Source organism: Leucoraja erinacea, chromosome 23 (genome assembly GCF_028641065.1).
Source record: "Leucoraja erinacea ecotype New England chromosome 23, Leri_hhj_1, whole genome shotgun sequence".
NCBI classification, from domain to species: domain Eukaryota; kingdom Metazoa; phylum Chordata; class Chondrichthyes; order Rajiformes; family Rajidae; genus Leucoraja; species Leucoraja erinaceus.
The window spans coordinates 10,744,778-10,771,000 of NC_073399.1; the positions used below are offsets into that span (position 1 = coordinate 10,744,778).

Here is a 26,223-nt window from a genome sequence, read left to right on the forward strand (position 1 = left end):
TGAAGCAAATTAAATAGCCTGAAATTTTAATTTCTCCAGCAGAATGAATGCAGTCTTTTCTATGTGTATTAATATGCAAAATTTACTTATAAACATACAGTATTTAAAAGATCAAACTAAAATACCTGAGGAATTCTGTTTTGGATATCATGAAAGATAATTCCATAATTTCTGTCTTGTCTGTAAATCAGCGTAGGTATTCCCTGAAAAATGTGAGAAAAAAAAACAGGTGACCATTTAGAGCTGACATCCTTCACAAGTTCTATTACACCGCGGGGCCTGGTGTCCGAGTTCGCCAGTGTCAGAGGTCCGGCCAGCGCGGCCTGAGAACTTTGGACATTGCAGTCTTCAGGGAGGAAGCGGTCGCTTCAGTCCTGGCCGCTGAAAAATGTTCACCCGACGCCGATGATCCAGCTTCGCGGCAGAGGGCCTGAAAACATCGAGTTGGCTGAGGAGGCCACATATAGACCCCGACCTCGGGTGGACTATGAGGGGGAGAACTGGATATTTTTAGTGCCTTCCCTCACAGTGAATTCTGCTGTGGGGGGACGTTTCATGTTGATTTCTATAGTGTACTGTTCTGTGTCTTTTTTCTTTTTTCTCTTTTTTGTTTTATATGGATATATTGACATTTGGTCTGTTCTATTAATTTAATCAATCTCTGTAAAGCACTTTGGTTCAAATACTGGTTTTGTTGAAAAGTGCTATATAAATAAAGATTATTATTATTATTATTATTATTATGTTTTGCTTGAGCAGCTTACAATCCAGCAGTATTAATATTGATTTATCTAACTTCGTAACCCTTACTTTCCCTCTCTCCCCCACCCTCGGTCCCTGACCAGTTTTACTGTCCTCCTGATTCATTTTACTGTTTGTATGCCTCATTGACACCTTCCCCTAAGCCAACAACGAAGCATTCTTCATTCCCTTGATCATCCTCTGCTTTGATGTCATTTTCAGATCAAAGTCTTACCCTTCCATATCTCTAGTTTCCCTCTCCCCTGACTATCAGTCGGAAGAAATATGTCGACCCGAAACATCATTCATTCCTTCTCTCCAGAGTGGTTGCATGTCCCGCTGAATTATTCCAGCATTTTGTGTCTATCTTCCATTATTATGGTCCTTTTTTTCCCCACAGTTGGTGATAGTTTGTGCAGATTTATTTACAAAACTAAATAAGGAACCACTCTCATTAATGGCGACTTACCTTTAAACTAATAAGTGGTTTTCCTTTTAAGAATCTGTTGGTCAATTGCTGTTCAATTCTCTTGAAGTCATACTCGATCACAATTTCGCTTCCTTTTTCCATTGTATATTGACAGTTGGACAAGAGGAGAGGAATTATGTCCTTTCCAACCTCATATCTGATTACATGCAAATCGGATACATCCTGTGGACTGATTGAGTATCTATAAAGGCCACAAAATTTGAATTTTTATTCAAGGCACAGCAGATTGAAAAAAAACCTTTTTTTGTTTGACATGGTTATAGGCCATTCTCACGTTACGAGCTGACACAAGAGGTAACCAGAGTTAAACCTCGTGGTAATAACGTACGATTAACGTACGGCATTCGTGGACGCAACGTAGTGCATCGTGGTGCTAACGGCAGGTTCTCGTGTAACTTGTCTACTCTTGCAAAAAATCAAACATGTTTGAAATTTTCCACGAGTCAATTTTACTCTTGTGGTTAATAATTGAAACATTTTAACTCGATTGAAGAACGTAGTGGCCCGTGCGTTTACCTTAGTGTATCGTGAGTCTACCGTGGGAACTCTTTAACTCAGCGGACAGGCAGCAGCAGATTGTCGCTCCCTTCAGTTTCCCAGCGACAGTCACCTGCTACGCGAGAGAGATCATGCACTGTTGTAGGTCTCCTTTGCACGTCGCTGTTTCTGTCTTTCTCCACTCATTGTTGGCCCCATCTGTCACTACCCCCACCTACAACCCTCTGCTTCCAGGCCATGTGTGTGACCCCTTCCCTCCCCTCTCCAGCTCCCCGCCCATTGCACCGGCGCGGGGCTTTGCACTGTCTTCACGTCGGTGATGCCAGCAGGTCCGTGCCAGTCACCGGAGACGTCTGGACCAATGGGACATCAACCCCCAGGCCCACTGCAAGCACGGAGAACCCAGAGACCCACAGCCAACAGCAACTCCAGCCCAGCCCCGCTCCAACCCGGGTTGCGGATGAGGGGACGCAGCTCGGGCTGTGGGCGAACTGCCACTTGTCGCCGTAGCGGCCCATCGGGGAGCGGGTGCCTGTTGGTCCTGACGTCTCCGGCCACCCCCCTGTACTGGAGCTGAGACTGGGAACTGTACCGCCCTTGCAGGTGAGCAGGAGAGTGTGGTTGTTTGCAGTTGCAGAGGGAGGGGGCAAGGGCGGTACAGTTCCCAGTCTCAGCTCCTGTCCAGGGGGGTGGCCGGAGACGTCAGGACCAACGGGACACCGACCCCCAGGCCCATTACAAGCACGGAGATCCCAGAGACCCACAGCCAGCAGCAACTCCAGCCCAGCCCCGCTCCAACTCCAGAGGAACACGCTCCCCGTAGGGGCAGAAGCTGATGGTGTGCAAGGTACGTCTTGTTCTTGGGGTGGCGGATGAGGGGGCGCAGCTCGTGCTGTGGGCGAACTGCCACTTGTCGCCGTAGCGGCCCATTGGGGAGCGGATTCCTCTGGAGTTGGAGGGGGAGGGGGGTATTGTGCTGTTTGATCGCCCTCTGCTATCCCAGGGACAGGGAGACACAGCGGCTTTTGAGATTGGTGGGCAATCACTTCCAAAGTTCTGCCCACACAGTCAGTACACCTCTCCTACACTTGTCTCCCGCACTAAGATCACCCCGCAGAGAATGATCCCAGCCTAACCCAAGAGCCATGTCACCCCAGACAGATTAATGACCCCCCCAACCTCTCTCCATCTCAACTCACGCCTGGGCACCAAAGCAACTCAGGAGGCGAACCTTGAGCTCCGTCTACAACAATCTGATGTGCACATCCGTCCACATTCAAAGATTTAATCTCCAGTCTCCCCGCAGTGTGTAGACATGGCAGTAAATTCAATTAAAACATATCAAGCCTGTCTGTTTCTAACAAATCATTAGTATAACTGCTCTGGCACTGGATGGTGCGCATTTTCCCTTTGTAGGTCACATCAATAGATGCGGCCGCTCTGAATTATATCTTTAAAACAAAGCCACAGGATGGAGAGGTCTTCTTTAACACTATTGCTTATTAAAACATAACACTGTTGCTTATTAAAACAAAACTTCAATCAGGATTGGCTCAAGAGTAACTCGGGAGATGAACTGGGAACATCGCAGAAATGACAAGCAAAAGGGGAAACTGCCGTCTACCCGTGGGAACTCGGTTAAACTCTTGATCTTTCACTTTTTATATCGTGCTCAACCACGACCCCTTCACTCGGGTTACCTCTTGCGTCAGCTCGTAACGTGAGAATGGCCTATTACATCTTGACAATATATCTTGACAAGAGACAACAGAATTCACTTGGACACAAGGAACTGCAAATGCTGGTTTACAAAAAAAGGACACAAGGTGCTGGAGTAACTCATCGGGTCAGGCAGCATCTCAGGAAGACATGGATAAGGAGAAGGGTCACGACCCAAAATGCTGCCTATCCATGCCTTCCAGAGATGCTGCCTAACCCACTGTGTTTGTCCAGCACTTTGTGTCCTATTTTTGTAAACCAGCATCCGCTATTCCTTGTATCTAAGTGAATTCTGTTAATTATAAATTAACTTTACAATTACGTTGAATTTTGAATCACAAGCCACAATATAGTTACATTTTGTACAGCTTGTATCATTGCAAGCTCCCATGGCATTCAAAATGCCAGCAATTAATTCCAAATTGAAAATTATCCTATCTCTTCTATAATGCTAAGATTAAATCTATGCAAGAATGATCTTCCTCTTCAGAAAGACTGACAAAAGCTCAGAGTGATTTTAAACTGTTAAGAATTTCTCTCCACAATATACATAGATTGACCCGAGTAGTTTCAACATTTTTTGTTTTTTATTTCAGCTTTCTAATACGTCAGTTATTTTAACACTAGTATTAATTTGAATGATCTGAACATGCTTGAAATTGATAAGTCCTGACAAAGTGCCCTTAAATAAAAAGCTATCAAGATGTCAACTAATTCCTTTTCTCTCCATTTGGTTCATGATTTTCTATGTTCATTTGCCTTATGTCAAATTAGAAGAATTAACATTTTTGATTTTACATTGTTGAATGGTAACACAGGTATTAACCAAAAAAAATTGAGTGATAGGATAATAAAGAGTTAAAAATAGAGCATCAATGCATGTAACAACAAACTCACGGAGTAGATTCAACAGTATACTTCTCCACTGTATATACAAAGTCATTTTGAAGAGCTATGAGGTAGCTAACTAGCGCAGTAGAGCACAAGCCAAGACCTTGGCGTCGAGGGAGCAGAACCTCAAGTTGGCAGTTTTGCATGTCCAAATCTGAAGCACCAAACTCTTCCGGAATCTTAAATTCACCTGTAATTTATGATTTGCAACAAAGTAAACCCGTTGCCATTGAAACTGAAAAGAGTCAAAACGTGTACATTGCATTTTTGTGTTATTTACTTGCCAGTCGCAATGTCATTCTAATGTTCATTCTAATTACCTCAGGCACCAACCTGTTTAATTTGTATATCTACTTATAGATTCTGCTTCTGCTTGGTATGGTGCCTCACAAATAACACACAAAATGTAAGCCAATTCTTTCCCTGGCTTTGTAAGCTCTCAATAAGACTCCAAAGAGATTAGAATCAATTCTGGCTTTATGGATAGCAATTCTGCCGGAGTCAGAGTGCATCAACTCAAATTTTGGTGGTACTTAGAACACAAAATCATATCTGATGTTTTAATTCAATGTTGAGGAAGTGCTGCACCATTAGAAATATCATATACAAGTCTGGGAAGTTAAATCAAGACCTTCTGTATGCTTGCAGATGGCTGGAATTAGATCTCATAAATTGAAGGTAAAACAATTGCCATATCTAGTATTTGTTCCTTAAATAATATCAGCACACAGTCAAAACACAAATGTGGCAGTTATTATCATATCATGCTGTTTGAGAAGCTGTTGCTGTGCACCAATTGCTCATTAATTTCCCTGTGGGAAATTCAGCCTGGGGAAAAAAAAGTCTCAAACTCAATAGACAATAGACAACTCATTTCTATTCTTTTGTTTCCTCCACATTACATGTTCCAGTTTAGGAATATCCATCAAACATTTAGGTCATTAAGTCCAAACAGATAAATCAACATGTCAGAAATCTAAGTTCGAGGTGTATTGAACTTTTAAAAGTGTTTCGAGCAATAGTGCTAGCGTTCAGGGGCAATACATGACCTAAGAACCAGTTTTGATCTTTGAGATTATCAGAAATATCTTATTAACAGTTAGAAATGAGTTCTACAATATCATCGCATTCAAGATGAATGGTCTTGATTAAGAAGGAATATGTCACAAATGTTGCTCTGTTTGGGCAATAGCAGATCCTGTTTTTCCATAGCCCTTGCAAATGTGGAAATCTGTAAGATACTGTCACTGATTTGCCAATGCACTCTGAATTCAGCATGGCGGTGGGAACTTGGGAAATTGCCCTTGTTATAGTTTGGTATGTAAATCTTGGTCTTACCAGTATAGGATTACTTACTTCCCAATGGAGAATTTAGCAATTATGTAATATATCTGGTGGTACAAGAAATTTAAAAAAAACCATGTTGGATTAGGTTTTGAAGTTAATAACAAGTAATGCTTACCATTAGTAATGAGGAACGTTCGAAGCTGGTTCCACACAGAGATAAAGCATGAGATTCGGGATGTAAATGTACTCCTTACTGGTTCTAAAGAAATCAAAACAAAAGTGGGGTTAACATCAATTGCTTCTCTCACCCAACAAAAAAAAACTAATCTGATCCAATGATGTAAAAGGTAATTACCAGAGCTGATGGTTTGAAGAAAATCCAAAGCGGATTGCTTCGGTACCTCTGTTGTATTCTGAAATAGTTTTGTCAAGTCATTCTGAAGCGCCAGTAACTCTGGCAGGTACTTCACCAACCTTAACTGTACTTCCTACATATCAGGAGATCATTGAGAGTTTATTGAAATATTACAGAAGACCATCACGTTATAACTTGCATCACCAAGTTAGAGTTCAGTCTTTTTACATGCAAGAAATAGAGAGAGGGGGAGCAAACGGGAGAGGGGGAGCGAAAGAGAGGGGAGAGGGCGAGAGGGATGGTGAGGGTGAAGGTAGGACGAGTGAGGTGAGAGAGATGTGAAGCTACTATCTCTTTACATACAATAAACAATATTTCACTGGAATATAGATCATAAAACAAATCATACCTTTTGTAGAAATGTCTGCAGGATGGGCACATTTTCTTTCTCTTCCCTATTCTCCATCATATGTCTCAAATGTTCAGGAGAAATTCTCTTTCTACAATCCCATATAGTAGAGCAATGCAAGGCATCCCCTTTAGGTAATGTAAGGAATGTTTGGGGGTCACCGTACACAATTTTGACAATAGAATCGGAACCACTTCTTTTATCTTGACTTATCTGGCTGTTAATATCCGCAAGTTTCCTGTCCAGATTCTGTTAAAACAAATGTTCACAGGTAAATTGATGCTACTGTAATTCAACTAATCACACTTCAAAAGTACATGTATGCAAATTTCCATGTACTGTTTAAAAAAATATTTCCAATAATAGACCGAAATCAAAATAGAACAAAAGGAATGTTCAGTTGGTTTCTTTCATGTTTTCAGGAATTCTAACATGCTTTATAGCCAATAGAACTTCGAATGTAGAAAAGTACACCACTGAACCGACCCTTTGACTCACAATGTGTGTTTCAGGCACCCAACACCCTCTGTATAAAAATGATTCCCTGCACATCTCTTAAATTTTGCCCCTTTTAAAGTTATATCCTCTAGCCTCTGACATTTCCATCCTGGGAAAAGGGTTCTGAGAGTCTACCCAATCTATGCCCTTCATAATTCTATATACTTATATTAAACATAGAAACATAGAAATTAGGTGCAGGAGTAGACCATTCGGCCCTTCGAGCCTGCACCGCCATTCAATATGATTATGGCTGATCATCCAACTCAGTATCCCGTACCTGCCTTCTCTCCATACCCTCTGATCCCCTTAGCCACAAGGGCCACATCTAACACCCTCTTAAATATAGCCAATGAACTGGCCTTGACTACCCTCTGTGGCAGAGAGTTCCAGAGATTCACCACTCTCTGTGTGAAAAAAGTTCTTCTCATCTCGGTTTTAAAGGATTTCCCCCTTATCCTTAAGCTGTGACCCCTTGTCCTGGACTTCCCCAACATCGGGAGCAATCTTCCTGCATCTAGCCTGTCCAACCCCTTAAGAATTTTGTAAGTTTCTATAAGATCTCCTCTCAATCTCCTAAATTCTAGAGAGTATAAACCAAGTCTATCCAGTCTTTCTTCATAAGACAGTCCTGACATCCCAGGAATCAGTCTGGTGAACCTTCTCTGCACTCCCTCTATGGCAATAATGTCCTTCCTCAGATTTGGAGACCAAAATTGTACGCAATACTCCAGGTGTGGTCTCACCAAGACCCTGTACAACTGCAGTAGAACCTCCCTGCTCCTATACTCAAATCCTTTTGCTATGAAAGCTAACATACCATTCGCTTTCTTCACTGCCTGCTGCACCTGCATGCCTACTTTCAATGACTGGTGTACCATGACACCCAGGTCTCGCTGCATCTCCCCTTTTCCTAGTCGGCAACCATTTAGATAATAGTCTGCTTTCCTGTTTTTGCCACCAAAATGGATAACCTCACATTTATCCACATTATACTGCATCTGCCAAACATTTGCCCACTCACCCAGCCTATCCAAGTCACCTTGCAGTCTCCTAGCATCCTCCTCACAGCTAACACTGCCCCCCAGCTTAGTGTCATCCACAAACTTGGAGATATTGCCTTCAATTCCCTCATCCAGATCATTAATATATATTGTAAATAGCTGGGATCCCAGCACTGAGCCTTGCGGTACCCCACTAGTCACTGACTGCCATTGTGAAAAGGACCCGTTTACTCCTACTCTTTGCTTCCTGTTTGCCAGCCAGTTCTCTATCCACATCAATACTGAACCCCCAATGCCGTGTGCTTTAAGTTTGTATACTAATCTCTTACGTGGGACCTTGTCGAAAGCCTTCTGGAAGTCCAGATACACCACATCCACTGGTTCTCCCCTATCCACGCTACTAGTTACATCCTCGAAAAATTCTATAAGATTCGTCAGACATGATTTACCTTTTGTAAATCCATGCTGACTTTGTCCAATGATTTCACCACTTTCCAAATGTGCTGCTATCCCATCTTTAATAACTGACTCTAGCAGTTTCCCCACTACCGATGTTAGACTAACCGGTAATTCCCCGTTTTCTCTCTCCCTCCATTCTTAAAAAGTGGGGTTACGTTTGCTACCCGCCAAACCTCAGGAAGTTTCCTATCAACCTCTTGCTTTCTAGAGAAAATACTAGAAGTTTGTCCAACCTCTCCTTGCAGTTAAGGCCCCCAATGCAGGCAGCATTCTGGTAATGCTCTACTGCATCAATGAGTTGCTTTGAAATAGTGTCATGCTTATTTACTTACATGACTCCTTCATCTCTCTTACATTAAGGTAAATTTTCAAAATATATGCAGATAAAATGTTGATTATTGTTGAGAAAAAAAATGAAAGATTACTAGAAACAGACATTTTGATAAATTAAAATGCTTTATTTTGCTTGCATGGAAAATCCATTAATATTAAGAGGAATCCCTGTCAAGGTCCAAACAAAAATATATTTCTTGTGTTGTTCCTGAGCAATAAGCTTAACATTCCATTTGATCTTGTGTGTCAGTTTCCATTTCCACATTTCAGCTTGATCTACTTCATCACCACAGCATTATCTTAATTTATTATTACCAATGCTCTGAAAGCACCACCAGTATTAAACTGAACTGGCATATTTGCATGTGCAAGCAGAATCTATATATTTTTAAACAAGAAAGAGACACAAACAAATGCAGATGCACAGTGTACTGGAGTAACTCAGCGGGTCAGGCAGCATCTTTGGAGGATGTGGATAGATTATGTTTCGGGTTGGACCCTTCTTCAGACTGATTGTAGTAGGGGGTGAGGAAGCTGGAAAAGAGGTGGGTGGGACAAAGCCCAGCAAGTTGGTGCAGGTGAGAGGTGATTGATTGGCAGACGGGTGCATAAAGACTAGAGATGAAAAGGGGCAAAAGGGTGTCAGATAAGGAGAGAAGCGATTCAGATTCAACTTTGGGGGCAAAGAGGAGTGAGATGTAAAGAGAGGGAGGGAAGAGCCTGATTCCATGGCATACTCCATCAATAAAAGTGATTATATGCTGGGTTTTTTGATCTGAAGTTTGAAGTCAACAAATTAAGGTGAATAACTACGAATTTGCTCTTTTTAAGATCTACTGCTGAGTAGAGGATTTGCAAATTCAGTTTAGTCAGAATTCTAAAATATAATTGCATCACTTAATTTAAAAACATGTATGGTGTATTTTTCCAGGGGCATGTATTTTAAATATTACATTATTAAATAAAACAGAAATAAATTAGATCTCACCTCCACTGCAGGAGTTATCACCTCTTTTGAAATAGAGCTCTCCCAATTTTTCCTTTGTGCCTTGGTGGACAGGTCTGGTAATGTAGGGACTAGAAATATAATATTTTAAAAAGTAGATAGAGAATTTTAGTGACAGAAATAAAAATACATTTGTTCTTCTATTAAATACTTGTGACCTTATTTTGCTTCATTATTTAAACACAGATACTTACGCTTCTTTTGATGAATGAGTTGGTGGAGAAAGAGATGAACAACTATTGCCGTTTCATCGATAGTCTTTGCCAGTGAATTCCTGAGCTGTTCTACGTCTTTTTTGATATGACACCAGAGAAAGTCCCTTGGATTTTGAACTTGTGGTTTTATAATTTGTTCTATTGACTGTGGAAAAAAATGTAGAACAAAAAAATTAAAAAGATAATTTATAAATTGAGGTAATTTTGCAATTTGAGTGCAAGTTAAGGATGTACAATATTTAAAAACATTTGCAATCTACTCACATTTGTGCACGTTGGTATTGTGCCATATTAAAAGAAAATCCCAAACTGTGCAAAATAATCACTCTTTTTTGAGACATGGGTATTTATATCTAAACATTCTATGATAGCTCGAGTACGATACCAGATCCAGTATATTAGCCTGATTTAGTTAATTATTCTTGTATACACACTTTATTTTCATCTTTATTCTGATTAGTCCTTCATTAGTCCTGCTGACTATATTTTATATCCATGGATGACATAATTGACAAAGATCATGCATTTTTTCCAGTACACTGCAAAATGGAATAACTTGCAATATCCATTATATGGTTAAACATGATATTACCTCAGGCTCAATTTTATCTACTGTTAGGTTTGTCATGGAACCAAGCATCAATTCTAAGGGACCACAAATATGGTAGTTTCTCTTCTCGTCACAATTTATGTGTAAAATGTTTGATGAGAGGGTAGAAGGTACATAATGTCATTTATATATATTCATTAATGCATCCTGATGTCAAACACAGAAGTTCTTGCAATCTTTCAATGCTGAAACAACTTACTCTTAGTTTTAATCAGATTTTACAATCAAAATATCCAGCACCCTCAATTGGAAAATCTACTTGCAAATATTTAATTAAAGACGACTGAAATAGCAACCAGGAAACTTGGATCATCTCACACTCCTAAATCAACTTTTCTAAGGCTAGCAAAGCTATAGATCTCCTGACAGTGCCAGATATTACTCCCCTTTATAACATTTGTAGGCATTTATTAAAATAGTCACCAATTTCTGATTTACTTCAACGTCTCTTTAAGTTTGTTCTATTTGTTGTAAACATGAGGTTTATTATTGTCATGTGTATTCTCACGTGCCATAGTGAAAAGCTTTGTTTTGCATGCTACCCAATTAAATTAGATAATACTATACACAAACACAATCAAGCCAAGCTCAAGTAAAACGGGTAGAGAAAAAAAAGATCCAGAGTACGGAGTATACAACTGTTTAAGCAGGGTTTTTCAAAAACTGCCACTCCAGTGTCTATACAAAATACTAACAATGCAAACTAGATTTTGTCTAGAAACATATGCATTTAACTGATATGCATGATTACTAATACCAAATCCTTATAAATTAAATACCTTGACATCCTCCATAGTTCCTATAAACATAGCCACATGTGTCATCAGACGCACAAGTAAAAATGACACCAAGGACATTTGTCTGTCAGGAGCAACGATTGTTTCTCTTTTCCTGGGATCACCTAAGATGTGTCCCGTTTGTGTTTTGTCCATCCTAAATACCAGATAAATTGGCTTTAATTAATCCTTCATAAAGATTAGAAATGTTTAAGTCATGTTAGATTGGATGAAGTGCAGTCATATATCATTTAAATGAACAAATCCCATTGTCAGCTGATCCAAAGAGCTGGAATCAGCAACTCCTTATCACCACTGGCTTAGAATCCCCAAATCTGGCATCCATACCTAAAATGATGTGTGTCAACAAGTTAGTTGAAGGAAAGTTTTTGACTGATAAAATTACTTTGTATCAATTGGGAAAATAATCAGTCTACCTTTTCTTTAAAAAAAAACTATTTATGAAATGTATTCATCATTGGAAGACTAGCATTTATTGCCCATTCTAAATTGTCTTTCACAAGGTTTGATTAAGTGCATTTCTGAACTGTTATAATCATTGAAGTGAATATACCCCTACAGTACTGTTGTTTTGATTCTTCCAACATATAGATCCTGTGAAGCATGATAGCATGGAAACAGGTTCTTCAGCACGACCTGTCCATTCGGACCAACATGCCCCATCTTAAGCTGGTCCCATTTACGAACAGATCTCACTAAAACGTTTGTATCCATATACCTGTACCTTTTGTATCCATATCCATTGTACCTGCCTCAGCTACTTTTTCTGGCAGTTCATTCCATATACCCACAACCCTTGTATGAAAACTTTGCCCTCAGGTTTATTATAAACCTTCCCCTTTCGCCTGAAACCTATGCCCTCCACATTTCCCGACCCTGGTAAAAAAACTGTGCATTTAACTTAGTTATCTTTCTCATGATTTTATACACATTTGTAACACCACGCCACAGCCTCATACCCTCCAAGAATAAAGTCCGAGCCTGTCAAACCTCTCCCAGAGCTCAGGCACGAGTCTTAGCAACATCCTTATTAATTTTTTCTACCATCTACAGCGAAGGTCCACCCCATAAACTACGGCTATCACAGTTATATTCATTTATTATTTTTCTGGACGCTTCAGCATGACAATATTTGTTAAACGGAACACAATATCAGAGGTTATAATCTCCCTCACTGGGTAAAAAAACAAGCTAATTTTAGAAAATTTAAAAGGTTCCAAGTATCCATTTGATAGTAGCATGGCTTGCATGTAACAGTTTGATTAGATTTATGCAGGAGTACTCTTTTTTGACCAGAATTAAAATATTCTTACATAGCAGCTGCAGTAAATCCACTAACAGGATTGTGATTATGTCCTCCAACTACAACTTTGCATTCAGGACAACGGGCTACTTCCACAGGTCGACCACACTAGAATTAGAAACCAGAAATGCAAAACCACACTTTGTGTATGAAGCATTGAAAATATCTGACAGTTTATAAAGAAATAAGAAATAATAGAGCATATTAATTTACCTCTCCTACAAGGCAAGGATGTCCATTTGGGCATTCTGGCAAGAAAAACAAATATATTTGCCAATGATTAAACTGAACATTTTTCAAATGGATAAATGCACTCATAAAGGCTGATTTTGTTACTTACGATACCAGGCAAGATTCTGTAAAGCAGCCCATCCTCTAGCTTCAATGCTTATATCTTCAGGCATTGTGGGTAGGAACGTATTCTAAATGTATATTTAACAAAAGGGCAAGTTCATTTTGCTGTAATGTTTTTCTCATACATGAAGACATTTTTTCATTTATACTCTTGATATTCAAGAGTTTATTTTCAGCAGTTTTTACAACTGAAAGAACAATTAGCATTTTTGGCAAATGTAAATGTCTGAAGTCCAGATACTGCAACAGTTATTTTCACTTTTAACATGACAAGCAGGAGAAAAACAACTGTGAAAATGTTCACTTACCGAAAGGTAAATTAAAATATAAGCAAAGAACATACCACCATAAGAGCAGGTTGGAAAGATAGATGCTGGAGTGGAGTCAGGATGCTATTTTCCTCACTGAACAAGATGACAGCTGCTGCATGAATGATTATCTCGATAATCGTCCTCTCCTGGCTATTTAGCCCTGGATTAATCTCAAGTCCAGGAATGTCATTCTTGAGTAATCTGATGGCAAACTTCTTACACATGCGAGAGTGAAAAACATTTTCTTCCTCAATGTACTTCGCAATAAAGTCACATTGCTGAAAAAACAAAAGCAATGAAATTCACTTGGGAAACCGAACAATGGAACAAAATAAAATGTTAGTTAAAGAATCAAAATCCTAAAGAATGAAGATTGCAGTGACATTTTTATATATCCAGAAATCTAGAGTCCCTAATTGACCTTGTATGCTTACTAATGTAATTTCAGTACTTTACGATTCAGCATCTGCAGTTTCATGTGCCTCCAATGTAACTTTTAGTAAAAAAATACTTAAAAGGAGAGTTAACCAGTTATGCAGTGTTAAAAAATTCTTATTGACAAGAATATGAACTAAAACTATATTAGCTACATTAAATGGTCTTGAGGGAACAATGGTGAGTGATCTTTTTGAACCACTAAACAATGTGAAGATACTCTAACAGTTTAGTTTATGTTGCATGTTAACCAGTAAGTGGAAAGCCAATGCATGATTCAATGATAAGAAGTTCTTGAATTTAGCTACAGAGACGATGAAAGAACAAAAGATACATTTATAAACTGGTGTGCAAGTAGCACAGAGTCTTGAGATGCTGGTGTTCCCATGTGCTCCTGTCTATTCAGGTGATATACATCGTGGCTTTGAGGACGTGCTGCTGAAGAAGCCTTTCGAGATAGCTGCAGTGCATTTTGTAAAATTCTAAATTTGATACTTTCCACTAAATGCACTGATAACATAGAAATATAGACAACAGGTGCAGGAGTAGGCCATTCGGCCCTTTGAGCCAGCACTACCATTCAATTTGATCCTGGCTGATCATCCAAAATCAGTACCCCGTTCCTGCTTTCTCCCCATATCCCTTGATTCTGTTAGACCTAAGAGCTATATCTAATCCCCTCTTGAAAACATCCAGTGAATTGGCCTCCACCGCCTTCTGTGGCAGAGAATTCCACAGATTCACAATTCTCAGTCCTAAATGGCCTACCCCTTATTCTTAAAATGTGACCCCTATTTTTGGACTCCCCAATGACGGGAACATTTTTCTTGCATCTAGCCTGTCCAATCCCTTAAGAATTGTATATGTTTCTATAAGATATCCTCTCATCCTTCTAAATTCCAGTGAATATAAGCCATGTCGATCCATTCTTTTATCATATATCAGTCCCGGGAATTAACCTGGTAAACCCACACTGCATTCCCTCAATAGCAAGAACGTCCTTCCTCAAATTAGACCAAAACTGCACACAATACTCCAGATATGGTCTCACACAGGGCCCTGCACAACTGCAGTGGGACCTCCTTGCTCCTATACTCAAATCTTCGCGCTATGAAGCGCAATAAGCCATTTGCTTTCGTCACTGCCTATTGTACCTGCATGCTTACTTTCAGTGACTGATGTACAAGGACACCCAAGTCTCATTGCACCTCCATTTTCCTAATCTGGCACCATTCAGATAATAATCTGCCTTCTTGTTCTTGAACATGAAACTTTTCATTTTCAGATATAATTTACATCACTATACGTTGGGTCTATGGAGCAACATAGATAAGAATACTGCACAAATTCAGCAATCATATCAGAATTTGAAGTTTTAGAATCAGAAGCTGTTAAATTTAAACATAATTAAAACTGGAAGCATTCCTCCCAAACAAGTCTCTGTTTTCATTGCAGCTTTTCAAATAAATGATATACTAGAGTTATTTTTGCCAGGGTTCAGACTCTGTTAACTTTTGTGTGTTTAGAATACTGTCTTTACAGATGTGGGATTACATCCAGCATAACACTGAGAGCTAAAAAATACATTTTGTAACATGATTCTGTTGGAGTCCCCCTACACATTAACGGCGAGTGTGTGGAGAGGGTCAACACCTTCCGGTTTCTCGGCGTCCATATCGCGGCTGACATCTCCTGGACGGACAACACGACAGCGGTCATCAAGAAGGCTCAGCAGCGGCTGCACTTCCTGAGGGTCCTCAGGAAGCACAACCTGGACTCTAACCTGCTGCTGACCTTCTACCGCTCGTCCATCGAGAGCCTGCTGACATACTGCATTACAGCATGGTATGGCAGCTGCACCATGGCAGACAGGGAGAGGCTTCAGAGGGTAACCAGGACAGCGCAGAGGATCATTGGTTGCCCTCTCCCCTCCCTGATGGACATCTACACCTCCCGCTGCCTTAGCAGGGCAAAGAAGATCACCAAAGACAGCTCCCATCCTGCGTTTGGACTGTTCGACCTGCTGCCCTCTGGAAGGCGCTATAGGTGCATCAAATCCAGGACAAACAGACTCAGGAATAGCTGCTTCCCGAGAATTATATCTACCATAAATTCAAATCCACACATGCACTGACTACACCGCCCAACAGGACTTCCATCTGTATATATGTATGTAGCGCCGTAGAATTTGTGCACCTATTCCCCCCCCCATCTCCCTTCTGTTTTGTTTTTCTGTTTCTTGTTTTTTGTGTAAAATTGTATGTATGCACTGAGTACGAGCAGCTTTCAGTTTCACTGTACATGTATAGTGACAATAAATGGCATATCTATATCTATATCTGGAGCCAAATCTGCAGAGCTGAACAATCACAAAAAATATATTCCCAGATAAAAAGACAGTGCACATTAATGTTGCCAAGACCATCACTTATCTACCTTCACATAACCCATATCCCTCCATTCTGTACATATCCATATACCTATCTAACTCTTTTGTACGCCAATAACGTAACTGCTTCATCCACCACCCTGGTAGCGCATTTCAGGCACTCACCATTGTCTGTGTAAAAAACTTGCCCCGTACATCATCTTTAAACTTTGCCCCTCTCATCTTAAAGCTATGCCTCCTATTTGATAACAATACATCTGTTGATGCTCCTGACCACATTATCAGTGATGTAACTAGTAGTGACTAGTGGGGTACCGCAAGGCTCAGTGCTGGGACCCCAGCTATTTACAATATATATTAATGATCTGGATGAGGGAATTGAAGGCAATATCTCCAAGTTTGCAGATGGCACTAAGCTGGGGGGCAGTGTTAGCTGTGAGGAGGATGCTAGGAGACTGCAAGGTGACTTGGATAGGCTGGGTGAGTGGGCAAATGTTTGGCAGATGCAGTATAATGCGGATAAATGTGAGGTTATCCATTTTGGTGGCAAAAACAGGAAAGCAGACTATTATCTAAATGGTGGCCGACTAGGAAAAGGGGAGATGCAGCGAGACCTGGGTGTCATGGTACATCAGTCATTGAAAGTAGGCATGCAGGTGCAGCAGGCAGTGAAGAAAGCGAATGGTATGTTAGCTTTCATAGCAAAAGGATTTGAGTATAGGAGCAGAGAGGTTCTACTGCAGTTGTACAGGGTCTTGGTGAGATTTACAATTTTGGTCTCCAAATCTGAGGAAGGACATTATTGCCATAGAGGGAGTGCAGAGAAGGTTCACCAGACTGATTCCTGGGATGTCAGGACTGTCTTATGAAGAAAGACTGGATAGACTTGGTTTATACTCTCTAGAATTTAGAAGATTGAGAGGGGATCTTATAGAAACTTACAAAATTCTTAAGGGGTTGGACAGGCTCGATGCAGGAAGATTGCTCCCGATGTTGGGGAAGTCCAGGACAAGGGGTCACAGCTTAAGGATAAGGGGGAAATCCTTTAAAACCGAGATGAGAAGAACTTTTTTCACACAGAGAGTGGTGAGTCTCTGGAACTCTCTGCCGCAGAGGGTAGTCAAGGCCAGTTCATTGGCTATATTTAAGAGGGAGTTAGATGTGGCCCTTGTGGCTAAGGGGATCAGAGGGTATGGAGAGTACTGTATATATATTTTCACACACGGGGTGGAGATTGCCTGGAACACACTGCTAGAGGTGCTGGTTGAGGCAGATCGATAGTAACATTTAAGAGGCTTTAGAAACATAGTAAAATAGGTGCAGGAGTAGGTCATTCAGCCCTTTGAGCCAACATCACCATTGAATATGATCATGGCATCAATTTTAAAAAGCAAATCCTTTTGGATATGCAGGGATTGGAGGGATATTGCTTCTGTTCGGTACAAACATTGTGGAAAGGGCCTGTTCTTAGGCTGTACTCTTCTATGTTCCATAAAACATTCCTTATCACTCATGCTCTGTAAATATAAAAGTTTACAAGCAGAAAACAGCAACATTGTGTTCAGGCTACTTAATATCCAATCCACATTATCCAGACTTACATCTTTGTTTGGATGGTCGCTTGGTTTGCTTGATGCATACAGAATAGTGAATTCCCGGAATATTGCGAGGGTCATATGAGCACCTTTCTCTTCGGAAGAGCATTTGCAAACCTAATGTAAAGTAATTTTGGTTAAGATTACTTCAAAGCAGAACAACCAATCACATACACTCCAGAAATAACTCGGACAATTCTATTGTCCAGCCTATCCTTCCAAACATAGTAACATAACAAATAGGAGAAGCTGTTAAAGCTAATCTGGTCCTTGATCTCAAATCAAGCTTTCCTATCTGATTCTAATTACTCTCAATTCCTCTGTAATCCAAAAATCTACCTCAGCATTGAATATATTAATTACTCTTATCCACAGTTCTTTGGGCCAGAACAATTTTAAAAGGCAAATCCTTAATCCTGCCACTCACTGTTCTCCTTCCTAGATTCCCTCCCCCCACCAAAAGATACACTGTCCAAATATCCACTCCTTCATGCCATTTCAGAATCTGATGAGGTAATCTCTTCTACTTGTAATATAGTTTAGTTTAGTTGAGAGACACAGTAAGAGGCCTTTCGGCCCACCGGGTCCGCGCTGACCAGCGATCCTTGCACACTAACCTACGCACTAGGGACAATTTTTACATTTACCAAGACAATTAACCTACAAACCTGTACGTCTTTAGCGTGTGGGAGGAAACTGAAGATCTCGGAGAAAACCCACGCAGGTCACGGGGAGAACGTACAAACTCCAAACAGATAGCACCCATAGTCGGGATCGAACCCGGGGTCTCCGGTGCTGCATTCACTGTAAGGCAGCAACTCTACCACTCCGCCACCGTCTATGGGCACATTCTACTCAACGTTTTCTCATAATATAACTTCGTAACTAGGAATCCATCTAAAGAAACTTTGCTGCAACACCTCTATGGCATGTATACGATTTCTTACCCGAGGAGTCCAAAACTAAATACAATAGCTCATGTGTGCTCACACCATGCAGCAAGACCTCCTTACTCTTATACTCCACCCTCTTGCAACAAAAGCTAACATTTCATTTGTTTTAATTACTAAATGACAACTTCCCATGATTTACACGAGGACACGGGGACGGGCGCATGGAGTGATGTGGAGGAGTGTGGACTTGGTCCTGCACGAAATCTTCGCACGCCACCGGCCTGTCGCATAACTGACGGCCAAAGTGGGACAGGCCCAAGACCCTGGCCCAAGACGCAACGTTTCACCTCCAACAGCAGCAGAAGCAGGCAAACGATCGTCCAACTCAGCCTGGGGCTCACGGCAGTTGCGGATCTGGATCCGCTCCCCCCCACTCCTACTACCAGAGCGGGGCCAAGAAAATTGAAGATAGACACAAAATGCAGGAGTAACTCAGCGGTACCGGCAGCATCTGTGGAGAGAACGAATGGATGACGTTTCGGGTCAAGACCCTTCTTTCAGACTGAAGAAGTCTCGAACCGAAACATCATCCATTGCTTCTCTCCAGAGATGCTGCCGGTCCCGCTGAGTTCCTCCTGCATTTTGTGTCCATCTTCAAATGACGTCACGTGCTCCAGACTGCTGTGCGGGCGCATGACTCTCGCAAGACTGTCATTACCAGCCTGTCGCGTAAGTGACGGCCCATGTGGAGCAGGCCCTTTAGTCTTCACCAGTGTTGAACTCCAATTAGCATTAGGCTAGTTCACTTCAATTGAATGCAAATATATTCTGGCTTCAAGGCCAACTTACTTTTAGGTATTTTGGCTCATACCTTTTTAGCTTCTTCAATACTTTTAGGCTCACTCGAAACAAAGGATTTGAATAAAGCATCACGAAGCGTTTGATAATTTTTGCCACATGCAATGTAACGATCAATTTGGCCAGTACTCTCTCTCTGAAAACAAAAAAAAGATAAAGCAAGGTAATTTTCAGGAGATTTTGCAACATTTCTTCATAATCCATTACTTTTTCCCCATTTTCATACCTCATTCAAAGGCCTTTGAATGTTACTGGATATATTTCCATGATAATTAAAGGTTGCCCAGAAACTCTTAAAAAAGGCAACATTATCTATATCACTGAGCTATTTATCATCTCTACACAATATGCCTTAGTGTTAGTAAGGGCAAAAGATTCACAGAAGACTTGAGGGACATGTGGGAAAGAATAAATTGTCGGGCAACAGGGAAATAATAACTTCGGTGTTAGGAGCTGAAATGTACTCAATAGGCTTAACTGTCTCATTCTATGTTAAAATAAGAAATAATTTTAAACTTCCCTCGCCTCTTAGTCCAAAGTATTTCAAATTTAACAATTGACACCAGATGTGCTGTTATTAGATCTATTATGTGGTTAAAGAAGTGTTTGTGTAGAATCTGAGGAAATGATTAATGTCTGGATGTTTTCTGAAAATCAAATTTTCCTAGCTAAATTTCATATATACTTAAATAAAATTATGTATTTTCTGTATAGCAATAGCATCTTTTCTTATGCGAACCACTCCAGAATGCTGAGCTGATGCAAATTAATTAAACCACAAAGGAGTTCAAGGAAGAGGTATGATGTATGCACTTTACAAATATTAAGTTTCGATTAAGTCAGCATGGATTTATTAAAGGTAAATAATGTCTGACGAATCTTATAGAAATTTTCGAGAATGTAACTAGTCGAGTGGATAAGGGAGAACCAGTGGATGTGTTATATCAGACTTTCAGAAGGCTTTCGACAAGGTCCCGCATTAGTAGGCAAACTTAAAGCACACGATATTGGGGGTTCAGTATTGATGTGGATAGAGAACTGGCTGGCAGACAGGAAGCAAAGAGTAGGAGTAAACGGGCCCTTTTCAGAATGGCAGGCAGTGACTAGTGGCGTACCGCAAGGCTCAGTGCTGGGACCCCAGCTATTTACAATATATATTAATGATTTGGACGAGGGAATTGAATGCAACCTCCAAATTTGCGGATGACACAAAGCTGGGGGGCAGTGTTAGCTGTGAGGAGGATGCTAGGAGGCTGCAAGGTGACTTGGATATAGCAGATGCAGTATAATGTGGATAAATGTGAGGTTATCCACTTTGGTGGCAAGAACAGGATGGTAGACTATTATCTGAATGGTGGCCGATTAGGAAAAGGGGAGATGCAACAAGACCTGGGTGTCATGGTACACCAGTCATTGAAAGTAGGCATGCAGGTGCAGCAGGCAGTGAAGAAAGCGAATAGTACGTTAGCATTCATAGCAAAAGGATTTGAGTATAGGAGCAGGGAGGTCCTGCTGCAGTTGTACAGGGCCTTGGTGAGATCACACCTGGAGTATTGTGTACAGTTTTGGTCCTAATCTGAGGAAATGGTCCTAATCTAGGCTCGAAGGGCCGAATGGCCTACTCCTGCACCTAATTTCTATGAAAGACATTCTTGCCGTGGAGGGAGTATAGAGAAGGTTCACCAGACTGATTCCTGGGATGGCAGAACTTTCATATGAAGAAAGGCTGGATGGGCTCGGCTTGTACTCGCTAGAATTTAGAAGATTGAGGTTTTAGAAGGTTGAGAGATTTAGAAGATCTTCTACTTTCCTAGAAGATTCAGAAGATCTGATAGAAACTCACAACAGTCTTAAGGGGTTGGACAGGCTAGATGCAGGAAGATTGTTCCTGCTGTTGGGGAAGTCCAGAACACGGGGTCACAGTTTAAGAATAAGGGGGAAGTCTTTCAGGACCAAGATGAGTAAAAGATTTTTCACACAGAGAGTGGTGAATCTGTGGAATTCTCTGCCACAGAAGGTAGTTGAGACCAGTTAATTGGCTATATTTAAGAGAGAGTTAGATGTGGCCCTTGTGGCTAAAGGGATCATGGGGTATGGAGAGAAGGCAGGTAAAGGATACTGAGTTGGATGATCAACCATGATCATATTGAATGGCGGTGCAGGCTCGAAGGGCCGAAGGGCCTACTCCTGCGCCTATTTTCTATGTTTCTATTGTAGCCTGTTTATGTTGAATGTACATCTGTGGGAATACTCCCTCATGGGCTAGACTAGATAAATATTTATTTCTTGCAATGTCTTTCTTTCTTTCAGGATATTTCATGAGTAGAATCCTAAAGGTGCAGTACAATGGGCTACAACATACTAGCAGAAGCAACATATTAAGAAAAAATATATATTTTTGTAATTTTACTCAAGTTTTCTGGCATGAGAAGGAAACAATTTCAACTAAAACAAAGAAGACAATTGCAACTAATCTTAACCAAACCAACCATGGGTCAATAATGAACAGTTTATTATTTGTACCCTTTGTAAAACTTCCTTGGGAAAGATCCATGAAAATTGGTCATTCATTATGAGCTCCTGGACGAACTCTATTCCATTTAGACTACACAACTTTCGCACAAGATAAATTTTGAACCAATCATTTCCTCGATTGAGAATCACACTCTTAACGCAATGTAGGAAAGTTTCTTTTGCACGGGCATATTTTGAATCCTGATCTGGAAATACAAATCAGTAAAAAATAAAGTTTAACATGGCCCATCTACCAAATTAAGAATACATTTATGCTTACCAATTACTTCTATTGTTAATTAAAGATATTGATAGATGGAAATTGGCATTGTTATGCATCAGATACATGTGTCAGTTTTGACTGGTGGGTTGGCAGTGGAAAGAGTTAGCAGCTCAAATTACTGGGTGGTAACATCTCTGATGACCTGTCCTGAGCTCAGCACATACATGTAATCACGAAGGCTGCGCCTCGACTTTCATAGAAGTATAAGGAGATTCAGCATTTCACTGAATATTTTGACATGAAGTCAAGTGAAGTGTGCTCTTTCTAGCCCCTACAACTATTATTAGTTATTGCTCAGTTAAATGATGTCAAATCAAAGACCAGAACTGAAAATATCCCACATATTGTTTGTGTACATGTGTACAGAGGAAATGTTCTTGGGAATGTAGATCAGCAAATTTTAAATATTGGTGTGTTGACCAATCTAGTTGGACGCAAAGTGATCATGCTCTTCTCAAACGATGGATTGAATAAAGATAGAATCCAGTATTACCAAGTGTGTCACACGATTCACAAAGTAGCTGGGAAGCAGTGTCAAAACAGAGGCGAATCCGAGCAATTATCTGTAGCTTTTCTATTGCCATCTGTTTCCTCTTATGTTGAATGTACATCTGAAGGAATTCACCCTCCTGGGCTAGATATGCAATTTTTTCTTGCACTGTACACCACTGAGATTTTTCGTAAATTGAATCCTAAACATGGAGTAAAATGGCTTATTAATTACATATATACATTACTGAAAGTGAATGTATCCTATATTCTTTCCGAGTAAGAATTGAAGAAAGAATGGATGAAAGAGTTACACAGATTCTCTTTGACATACAAATGGTTGAATTTAACTGTTCAGGTTACGGCACAGAAATGACAATGTCTAAATGATAGCCCTGAAAATGCAACATTTGTTACTAAAGACAGAGGTGTTAGAATGGTACACAAGAAAAAGAAAGTTGTACATAAAATGTATTATGAAAATATATATTAGGCACTTTGGTGCCATATGACTGCGCTTACTTCTAATAAAATAAAATATTAAAAAAAAAAAAAAAAAAAAAAAAAAAAAAAAAAAAAAAAAAAAAAAGAAAAAGAAAGTAATAGCAGAGGTGGACCACCTGGTCCCTCAAGCCTACACCGCCATTCAACATGATCATGGATAACCTATCCCAGCCTCAATTCCTTTTCTGTGCCCATTCCCCCATAACCCTTAATTTCTCAATCTTACAAATATTAATCTGTACCTGTACCTTAAATATATATAATCATCTGGCCTCCACCATCATTTTGAGCAGAGAATTCTAATTTCTGGATATATACTTTGAGTTTTATTTTCTGGCTTGGTATACAAGACGATTTTTTAAGGTGATAGCTGCCAAGGTTACTTGATGTCATGATTCTTGATTGATGCTTTTGGATGATGTTATTGAGGGTATTCCTCACACAATATCTCCCTGTATTGTACAATACAACAATATTGCACAATATCCCTCAGGTTGCTCAGTGTTTATGACATTTGTAAGTGTACAAATCACAATCACAAATCTAAATCAGTTTATAAATGAGGATCTGTTAGAGTTTCAGTAGCAAAGGAACAAGTAATTGTCAAAATAGCACCAGCACAAAATCAACTCACCAGATAGTTTTTTTAAGTTAATTTACTTGAATTAAATTATTTTACTGATAGTAAATTATTTTGTGTTTTTCATGAACTTCGTCCCACTTAGGCGATTTTTTGGACGACTACAGGCGACTGCCGCAAAATTTTCAACACGTTGAAAATTTTTCGGCGACAATGGCAACAATTTATGCTGTCATAGGTTGTGGTAGATGTTGTCGTAACTGCTGTCGTAGGTTGTCGCCAGGTGTCGTAGGTGAATTCCATTAAAACTAGTCTCTGGCACTCGCCAAAAGAGTCGCCTAGGTGGGACAGGCCCATAACCAACCGCTAATAATAAAAATCAAAGTTCAACTTCCAGTTTTTATTAAAGGATGCCTGTTCCGTGGAGCAACCTGTGGAATATTGTGGGATAATGTGCAATCATTGATTATGTATTGTCCAAAACAGGAATAACTTCAATAACATCAACCATACATCATGACATCAAGAAAATATTGGCAACTATCAATCGTTTACATAGCAAACAGAAAATGTAACCGGCTCTACTCCAGAAACTGCTGGGAACTTATGCTGTATTATAGTGTAACTAAATCAAGATGAGTAGCAATGACACAGGATAAACATACCTCCAAACAATTCAGAAACAATGCATAGAGGTCAGTCTCATTTTCTTGAAATATATTTGTGTTTTGAAATGCAGATAGATAATCCTGCAGGTAATTTTTAATGTCATCAAAACTGAAAGATAAACATTTTTTTAAATTAATGAAATATTGAAAACTGGAATTTATAGAGTCACCGTCTTAGAGCATGAAACCAGCCTTTTGGTATAACTCGTCCATGCTGATCAAGGATCAATTTAAGCTTTTCCCATTTGCCTATGATTGACCCATATCCTGTAAACCTTTCCTAACTGTGTACCTGTCCAAATGCCTTTCAAATGTTGTTATTGCACTTGACTACTTCCTCTGGCAGCTCATTCGATAGACATGCCACCACTGTGTGAAAAAGCTGACCCTCAGGTTCCAATTAAATATTTCCTTTCTCTCCTTAAACCTATGCCTTCTAATTCTTGATTTCCCCAACCCTTGGAAAAAACTGTGTGCATTCACCCTTTCTATACCCCTCATGTTTTTTATACGCCTATAAGATCACCCCTCAGTCTCCTACGCTCCAAGGCATAAAGTCCTATCTGGCCCAACTGCTCCCTCTAACTCAGCCCCTTGAAACCTGGCAACATCCTCAAAAATCTTCTCTGCACTTTCCAGTTTAATGGTATATTCCTTTAGCAAGGCGTCCAAAACTGAGCACAATATACCAAGTGCAGCCTCACCATTGTCTTGAACAATTGCAACATAATATCCCAACGTCTGTACTCAATATAATCACTGGTGAAGACCAGAGTGCCAAAAATATTCTTCAACACCTTATCTACCTCTTGTAACAATAGGATTGTTTATTTAAGTACTGTTGTACGGGGGACTGTTTTACTGTTGTACGGGGGACTGTTTTAGAGGTGACACTGGGCTTGTGGCCCAGTTGCAGATAAGGGTACAGAGGCAGATGGATGAACTGCACAAAGCCAATAAAGTTCAAGTAAGCAAAGCTGCTTTAATCGTCCATTATGTATCGTCCAGATAGAGACAGAACATAATGAAACATGGTGGCAGCGGTGGACGTCGAAAATTGTCTATGAAAGAAAAAAAAAAGACACTAGAAAGAAAAAAAAACATTAGCTAGCGATGGAAGGACTAAGACCCCCTGGAACTTTGGTTTTGAACTCCAACAACTTGGCAAAGTCATGGAAAAGTTGGAAGGAGGAGTTCACACTGTACATAGACCTTACCATGCCAGATGCCGTAGAGACCACAAAAGTCAAGCTATTCTACTATCTCATCGGAGAAAAAGGCAGGGAACTTTGGGCAACTTTGTCGAGTGCTAGCCCTTCAGCGAGGACCACAGTTAGTTCAATGATCATACAGTTGGATGAGTACTGCAACCCAAAGGTAAACGAGACTGTGGAAAGGTACCGATTCTTCATGAGGAACCAAGGATTGGATGAAAACGTGGACAGCTATGTAACAGACTTGAAAATACTTGCTAGTAGTTGCAACTTTGGGGACATTAGAGATTCTTTGATTAGAGACCGACTTGTGTGTGGTACAAATAGCTCAGCACTGAGGGAGAGATTACTCAGGGAAGAGAAGCTGACTCTTGAGACATGCCTGCACATTTGTAGAGCTACAGAGCTGTCAAGGGAGAATAGCAGAACACTGCAAGGACAGACAGTGGAGGAGGTACATGCACTGAAACAGGCAGAAGAGAGACAAAAAGACAATGAGATACTGTGCAAGTTTTGTGGTA

At 40.2% G+C, this 26,223-nt stretch overlaps 1 protein-coding gene across 2 annotated transcripts in view; it reads right to left on the reverse strand.

The window, feature by feature from the left end:
* rnf213a (ring finger protein 213a) overlaps positions 1 to 26,223 on the reverse strand; it is a 134,508-nt gene that overhangs the window by 9,508 nt on the left and 98,777 nt on the right. For both annotated transcript variants that reach the window (XM_055653841.1, XM_055653840.1), the window contains exons 45-62: positions 24,486 to 24,597; positions 22,741 to 22,939; positions 21,974 to 22,170; positions 19,464 to 19,586; positions 17,706 to 17,816; positions 13,313 to 13,558; positions 12,956 to 13,037; positions 12,829 to 12,863; positions 12,626 to 12,723; positions 11,295 to 11,448; positions 9,885 to 10,050; positions 9,673 to 9,761; positions 6,391 to 6,639; positions 5,982 to 6,114; positions 5,802 to 5,885; positions 4,346 to 4,529; positions 1,211 to 1,412; positions 126 to 203 (exon numbers count right to left, since the gene is read on the reverse strand). In XM_055653841.1, the coding sequence (XP_055509816.1) occupies positions 126 to 203; positions 1,211 to 1,412; positions 4,346 to 4,529; positions 5,802 to 5,885; positions 5,982 to 6,114; positions 6,391 to 6,639; positions 9,673 to 9,761; positions 9,885 to 10,050; positions 11,295 to 11,448; positions 12,626 to 12,723; positions 12,829 to 12,863; positions 12,956 to 13,037; positions 13,313 to 13,558; positions 17,706 to 17,816; positions 19,464 to 19,586; positions 21,974 to 22,170; positions 22,741 to 22,939; positions 24,486 to 24,597 (2,542 nt within the window). The remainder of the gene's footprint in view (positions 1 to 125; positions 204 to 1,210; positions 1,413 to 4,345; positions 4,530 to 5,801; positions 5,886 to 5,981; positions 6,115 to 6,390; positions 6,640 to 9,672; positions 9,762 to 9,884; positions 10,051 to 11,294; positions 11,449 to 12,625; positions 12,724 to 12,828; positions 12,864 to 12,955; positions 13,038 to 13,312; positions 13,559 to 17,705; positions 17,817 to 19,463; positions 19,587 to 21,973; positions 22,171 to 22,740; positions 22,940 to 24,485; positions 24,598 to 26,223) is intronic.